At 38.7% G+C, this 8,033-nt stretch overlaps 1 protein-coding gene across 1 annotated transcript in view; it reads left to right on the top strand.

The window, feature by feature from the left end:
• Nucleotides 1–421: 421 nt before the first annotated feature.
• tomm7 (translocase of outer mitochondrial membrane 7 homolog (yeast)) overlaps nucleotides 422–8,033 on the top strand; it is a 21,196-nt gene continuing 13,584 nt past the window's right edge. Inside the window, exon 1 of the mRNA XM_036567543.1 lies at nucleotides 422–621. Within this exon, the coding sequence (XP_036423436.1) occupies nucleotides 519–621 (103 nt within the window). The 5' untranslated portion in view covers nucleotides 422–518. The remainder of the gene's footprint in view (nucleotides 622–8,033) is intronic.

Genomic DNA, 8,033 nt, shown 5'->3' with positions numbered 1-8,033 from the left:
ACACACACTAACACACCACCATGTTAGTGTCACTGCAGCTGAGAATGATTCACCACCCAAATAACACCTGCTCTGTGGTGGTCCTGTGGGGGTCCTGGCCATTGAATAACAGGGTAAAATGGGGCTAACAAAGTATGCAGAGAAACAGATGGACTACAGTCTGTTACTGTAGAACTACAAAGTGCACCTATACAGTAAGTGGAGCTGATAAAATGGACAATGAGCGTAGAAACAAGGAGGTGGTCATGATGTTATGGCTGATTGGTGTCGTCTACTATTCGGGTGCAGAAGCCGTCGTTTCATGATCTACCTAGTGCACTACATAGGGAGTAGGGAGCACTTACTCGTTTAAACGCCAGGCGGCGCTACACAACCACACTCCTTGTTGCAAGGGTGTCGTAAAGCAGCACTGGTGCTACTCTACGGCAGCGTGGTTCTGTCCCCTTTCCTCCCTTCTGTCCTTCACGGCGGCGCCGCTACCAGCTCAGCAGACAGACGCTCCCCTCAGCAGCGCAGACATGGCCAAACTGAGCAAAGAGACCAAACAGCGGCTGCAGCAGGTCTTCCAGTGCGGGCAGTTCATTATTCGGTGGGGGTTCATCCCCACTGTCCTTTACCTGGGTTAGTAACTTTATCATATGCAGTGTTAGCTGCGAGGCTAAAGCTGGCTGCCTATTCGCCAGCTTCTAGTTCGAATTCTCCCGTTCCACCTTAAATGGTGCAGCAGTTACGTTCCGGCGCCTGAGGTACCATTTAAGGTGGAACGGGAAAATTAGAGCAAGAAGCGGGGCGAATAAGAAACTGACTTTAACGTCATTTAAGCTAGCTCGAGCTAGTTAGCTAGCTTGCTAGCATGTGGGCTCTGCTCTCTGACTCAGTTAAAAGTCCTTTAGTTTCGATTCGGTGAACTAGCAACCTTGTGTCCACCTGTCGTGTGTGTGTGTATGTCTATATAACTAATATGTATATGTATATATCTGTGTGTATATATATGTGTATATATATATATATATATATATATATATATGTATATGTGTATGTATACGCGTGTGTGTATATATACATATATATACATGTGTGTATGTGTGTGTGTATAAATATATCTATCTATCGATCGATCTCTCTCTCTCTCTCTCTCTCTCTCTCTATATATATATATATATATACATATATATACACACACACACACACATACACATATATATGCTGATCAGGTATAACGTTATGATTACCTCCTTGTTTCTACACTTATTGTCCATTTTATCAGCTCCACTTACTATATAGGTGCACTTTGTAGTTCTACAGTTACAGACTGTAGTCCATCTGTTTCTCTGCATACTTTGTTAGCCCCCTTTTACCCTGTTCTTCAGTGGTCAGGACCCCCATGGACCCTCACAGAGCAGGTACTATTTGGGTGGTGGATCATTCTCAGCACTGCAGTAACACTGACGTGGTGGTGGTGTGTTAGTGTGTGTTGCACTGGAATGAGTGGATCAGACACAGCAGTGCTGCTGGAGTTTTTAAATACCTCAGTGTCACTGCTGGACCGAGAATAGTCTAATGGAGTGGACAGTGAGTGGACACAGTGTTTAAGAACTCCAGCAGCACTGCTGTGTCTGATCCACTCGTACCAGCGCAACACACACTAACACACCACCACTGTCAGTGTTACTGCAGTGCTGAGAATGATCCACCACCCATATAGTACCTGCTCTGTGGTGGTCCATGGGGCTCCTGACCACTGAAGAACAGGGTAAAAGGGCACTAACAGAGTATGCAGAGATATACACATGTATATTCCCACAGAACACTGTTGGCTGGATATTTTTGGTTGGTGGAGTAAGTGGAGCTGATAAAATGGACAATGAGTGTAGAAACAAGGACATAATGTTATGCCTGATTGATATATAATATGTGTGTGGTGTGTGTGTGTGTGTGTGTGTGTGTGTGTGTGTGTGTGGTGTGTGTGTTCATTTTACTCCGTTTGATTCCTGTTCACCTGCTTTTTGTTGGAATTCTCCATCCCACCTTAAAGGGGAATTTCACCACTTTTTCAAAATTACTAAATAATTCAGTCCTTGAGATGTTTACAGTGGTGGTGATGGGAACCAAGGGTCACAATGTCTACAACACAAATATAGCCTTTTTATTTACAATCAAAAACCACTGGGGAATCTGAAAATGTAAGTTTTCTTTGTGGACTGTTTTGATTTATGAAGCACTATATGTACCCCTCCACCATGAATGGACCAAACTACATTTTAAGAGTAGCATCTTCACAACAATCCTAATACAGTCCGAATAATAATATTGTGCCTCATTAAATGAGAATATAAAATATCACAGTTTATGAATATGAATTTGCTTTTGTGTTCTCTCTGTAGGCTGTAGTAGCAGGCCTCCTCGGATATGAGTTTGTGCAGTGTACAATCCAGGCCGCTAGGGGGCTCCCTGTGCTTAGAGACTCTGGCTCTGTTCACATTACCAAGTCTGATTTTTAATGGGATAGATCTGATTTTTTCAGAGCTGTGTGAAAACTATCTTTTCAAGACAGATTAGAGTCACTTTGGCTATGTTCACATTAGCAGGTTGAAGTGGCAAAAATTATATTTTTTTTAATGTGACACATCTGATGTTTTTTAAATCAGTTTCAGCCACTTTTATATGTGGACTTGGATCAGATACATATCCAGTTTACATTACCTCTCAGGCATGAGCAAATGAGGACCGCAGGACACAACTGCGCCAGTTAGGCTTAAAGCTCACTGGTGTTTAGACATTTGATTTGTTACAACTAAATTTGCTTTTTAAAAAAGGATTCAGTAAAATGAAATGAGCTTCCCATCACTCTGTATATTAAAAGAGTGTTCTACAAATCTGACCCAACCATTTCTGGTTAGACTGTTTTCTCTATTCTGTTAAAAGGAAGCAACACCAAAGGGGAACTTGGACAGGAAACACTTTTACATAAAGAAGCTATAATACTTACTTGGAATGGACCGATATGGGAACTGTGGGTCAATATTGATATCCCATATGTTTCATGTTCATATCTGCCAATGTCAAGACATAACTGCTTATAAAATGTACAAACTAGGACTGAATCTCCTTAAATTACAGAGAAATATAACATTTTCTTCTATATTTTAGTGTTGCAGTCCAGCATTGCTCTTCTGGAGTGTGATTAATACATCATCAAATATCAGTTTGAAATATGAGTCAAATCCAAAGAGCAGTCCAATGCTGATAATTGTCTTTAAAGCAGTTATCTGCTGGCGGTATGTTGACAGCAGTGTACGTTGCATGTCAGGCATTATTAATCCGATTAAATAGAACAGTATGTATTTTGCAGTACTGGGTCCATCAGGTTCATAATAGTGCGTTGATCATAATCCACTACCCACAAGCCAATTTGTTGACTCTGAGCTGATTGTCACGAGTGTGTGCTAACCATGATACAGTGCTATATGCTGTACTGTTATGCAACAGTGCAGTTAATCTCACCAATTTCTCTAAATTTCTGCACAGTTCAGTCATTGAGATGTAAACAAAGCCATTCAGAGTGTTTTGATGTGAAGTGACTTCTTTACTGTTGTTTTGATAGGAACCAGGGGTTGCATTGTCTACCAGTGAACATATGTGTGTTTTCTGAGTTTATATGTTATATTAATGATAGTAAAATAATAGTAAATCTCAAAAAATATGTTTTCTTTGAGGACTGTTTTGCTTTACGACGCCTTGCATGTCCCTCTCCACCATGAATAGAAAAAATATGATTTAAGCCAAAATCTCACCTCAAAACAATCATGAAATAGTGTCCCCAGCTTCAGACAGTGGATATATAGTCATTTCATACTTTGGGTTTCTGAGGCAATAAACCCTTCAGACATCTGGTTCCTATCACCACCGCTTAGGAATTTTCGGTTGGTAAGTGTCTCTAAAAAGCAGCATTTCACATCAAACCTCTTTGAGTTTGTTTACATGTGTCTCATTTCTCATTTTGGTGTTCTGTGAGGCGTTCATAATCGCCTTCCTTGTTTCTTGGGCATGAGCAAATGAGAAGAAAGTGTATCTTCATCACCTCAAGAAGGATGCTAAACAGAATTTGGATAAAATTAGTCTTAATGGATCCGTACAAACTCCCAAACAAAGGGTGCAGTGATGATCTGGATAATCTGCCACCGCATTCGTTCACTCTTTCATTTTTTAGCTCACTGGTTTTGTTTCAGTGCTTGTTCTATTGATTAATTTAGAATTTTCAAATCACTCAAAGCCCATGCGGAGTTTGCAAATGGACATTCTGCTCAGCCGCTGGCAGATTTAGCTCAGTTACTGACATATTTCATATTTTTGTAGATACTCTTTTAGCAAACACTGCTAGCCTAGTTAGTTGGCAAACTAATGACACTATGACTGTACTGTATAATATTAAACCCCACAAAATACATAGCAGATCACGAGGCTTGATGTTTACACTAAAAGGGCAGTCGATCTTTAAAACAGACCGACAGATGCTTATCCTGTTTTTACCTCAGCTAACATTGCTAGCCCAAATACGTTACAACTTGCTTCATCTCACGCTTTTTAGCTGGAAAAGTATGAAATTAGCTTAGAGTATGAAATTAGCCTGAGCTTGATGTTTATTGACACTCAAACTGCGATGCTTCCTGTGTGGTATCTGATAAGGTTTGAATATTTCTTTCCTGTCTGCTTTCTTTGGTTTCGCCTCACGTTCGTCATCTCTGACAGTGCATATAGTCCATGAGATGCAGCTCCCATGAAGCAGATAGGAAAGGAAGATTTGGAACTGGCCTAGATGACTGAGTAACCCTGCCAAAAGAACAGATCACCCGTAACACACTGCGACTTGGCATCCCATTCCCAAGCCTTACAGACGATTCATTGTCCAGCACTACCTAAGAATTTCAAAGAAAGACAAATAAAATGAGGAACGAAGACTCATAAGAAGAACTTCTGTAATTGACACCGGTTGGTTTGTTTCCGATTCCGTTTCCGGAAGCTTCTCAGAGATTAGACGCAATCATTCGGAAGGCACATAGGAAAGGTCTCTGATAAGTTAGTTTCTGATGCTAAAAGAAAACTGCCTGATAAAGAATAATCTGATGGACTACTGATTGTGTTTAGATATAGTCAGCATGTTATTAATGAGATATTTTCTCATAACTTTATGAGAGATTCATACAAGGATTGGCGTTAATGAAAATCATTACAAATCATGACAGAAGTTTGAGAGAAATGTGATAGCTGACTATTACAAACCCAATTCCAAAAAAGTTGGAGGGTAAAATGTAAATAAAAAAGACAGAATTGATCTGCAAATCCTCTTTGGCCCGTCTTCAGTTGAGCAGAGTACTAAGACAAGATATTAAATATTTCAGCTGAGCAATTTATATATATATATATATATGCGTGTGTGTGTATATATATAATATGCTTATTGTAAATTTCATGCCTACAATATGGTGCATCAAATTTCCTTTCATCAGTGTTCAGTAATCATTTTGGACTGAGGATACCAATTATTGTAGATTTTTTTTTTCCCCATTCTTGTTTGATATAACACTTCAGCTGCTTAGCAGTCCCGGGTCTCTGTTGTTGTATATTGACGGCATATACAACAATGGGGTCTCTGTTGCTGTATATTGTTTTATATTGATGGCAGCATATGGTGCTCCAAAAAGCGTTTGACCCCTCATGTTTAATAGTACCTTTACAAATGTGCAGTTTACTTATTCTGTTGGCACTAACACATCCCATACCATGACAGATGCTGGCATTTTGTACATTGTTTTGATGACAACTGAGATGGCCCTTTACTTTTTTGGACCGGAGAACACAACATCCATTATTTCCAAAAACAGTTTGGTGGTCCATCTAAGATGAGCTTTAGCCCAGAGAAGTTGGCGGCGTTTCTGGAAGTTGTTGATATATGATATATTCCCCTTTGCAGAGTTTTAACTTGTATTTGTAATGTAGATTCAGTCTTTGTTTATTGACAAGGATTTTCTGAAGTGTTTCCTGAGCCCAAGTGCCTAAATTCATTGCAGAAGCATGTGTATTTTTCCTTGTAAATCCTCACTGAGTAATGTTATTCTTAAAGTGTTGATGTAAATTTTGGCAAAGTGGTGAGCCTCAATCCATGCTTGCTCATAAAGGACTCAGCCTTTCCTGGATGCTCTTATGATACCAAAGCATGACCTGTTTAAGGTGTTTTTTTGGAACGTTTTATAACATTTTAAGTCTTAAATGTTGCAGGCTGTAGTTTTTATATATTTTAGCATATATTTACAAAAAATAATGAAATTTCAAAGGTAAAACAAACATCTTCTCTTTACACTGTTTTCATTTAAATTTTCATTTAAGTCGAAGTGAATTTATAAATCACTGCTTTCTGTATTCATTTGCATTTTACCTACTGTCCCAACTTTTTTGGAATTTAAATGAAATCTTTAGGGCATGCAAGTACCCACAGCAGGAGTTCCACTTGGCTCCAAAGTGGTCAAGAGCTGTAGTCATGGACTTTGACTGTGTCCAGTGTTGCCAAATCTCCATAGTGACAGAAAGGGAAAGTCCTACCAACGACAGAATTAAAACATATTTGTGAACTGTCAGAGACGCTGACCTCAAACTACTCATTTCCAGAATGTTGTCATGTCTCGTTCAGTTTCGGTCGTCTTTCACTTGTAGACCACATTGACTGCTGCTCGTTCTGAGTAGTGAAACTTTACCTGTGTACCACATAATGTTGTGGGTGTGCAGTGCTGGCGTCTTCTTTATTATTGTAGTGTAGTGTTTCTGTATTGATCCTGTTGCTTAGTTACTTGTAAACAACAGATAACAGCATATTTACTTTTAAACGCATCACTCCTACAAACTCTTACTTGTACTATTTAACTTATCACTTCTACAAAACTCTTCACAGGGCACTTTTGTCAGTGGTAGGGATGCAAATATTAGTAAATTCTTTTGACTGAAACGCACCCCAACCAGAAACCAGATTTTGTTTAAACCAGTGTCAAACTGGGGACCTTCCGGGCCAATATGTTGTATACGCAGTTTGCTGAAGTCTGCAGTGTTTTGGCCCACGAAGACTGGAGACTGACGCATGTGGTGTAAACCGAGGGGCTGACAGCTGTAATATATTGATGCATTTATGATCAAAAAACTAGAAAGTTGATGAAATGACTAGAATATACAATGATGTGCTACTAGAAGTTTTGTTTCTGAAGTTTCTAAAGGAGAACAACATGATTAGAAAAAGAAATAGTTGTGTGTCTTTAGATAGATAGGTAGGTAGGTAGGTAGGTAGGTAGGTAGGTAGATAGGAAAACAGACAGAACAGGTAGATACATAGAAAAACAGATAGAACAGATAGATAGATAGAAAAACAGACAGCATAGATGGATAGATAGAAAAACAGACAGTACAGATAGATAGATGGGAAAATAGACAGAACAGATGGATAGGAAAACAGACTGAATAGATAGATAGATAGATAGACAGATAGATAGATAGATAGATAGAAAAACTGACAGAACAGAGAGATAGAAAAACTGACAGAACAGAGAGATAGAAAAACAGACAGCATAGATAGATAGATAGATAGATAGATAGATAGATAGAAAAACAGACAGAGCAGAGATAGAAAAACAGACAGCATAGATAGATAGATAGATAGATAGATAGAAAAACTGACAGAACAGAGAGATAGAAAAACAGACAGCATAGATAGATAGATAGAAAAACAGACAGCATAGATAGATAGATAGAAAAACAGACAGCATAGATAGATAGATAGAAAAACAGACAGCATAGATAGATAGATAGAAAAACAGACAGCATAGATAGATAGATAGAAAAACAGACAGCATAGATAGATAGATAGAAAAACAGACAGCATAGATAGATAGAAAAACAGACAGCATAGATAGATAGATAGAAAAACAGACAGCATAGATAGATAGATAGAAAAACAGACAGCATAGATAGATAGATAGAAAAACAGACAGCAT

The sequence above is a fragment of the Colossoma macropomum genome, unplaced genomic scaffold (assembly GCF_904425465.1).
Source record: "Colossoma macropomum unplaced genomic scaffold, Colossoma_macropomum, whole genome shotgun sequence".
Lineage (NCBI taxonomy): Eukaryota > Metazoa > Chordata > Actinopteri > Characiformes > Serrasalmidae > Colossoma > Colossoma macropomum.
This window is presented reverse-complemented; position numbering and strand designations above follow the sequence as displayed.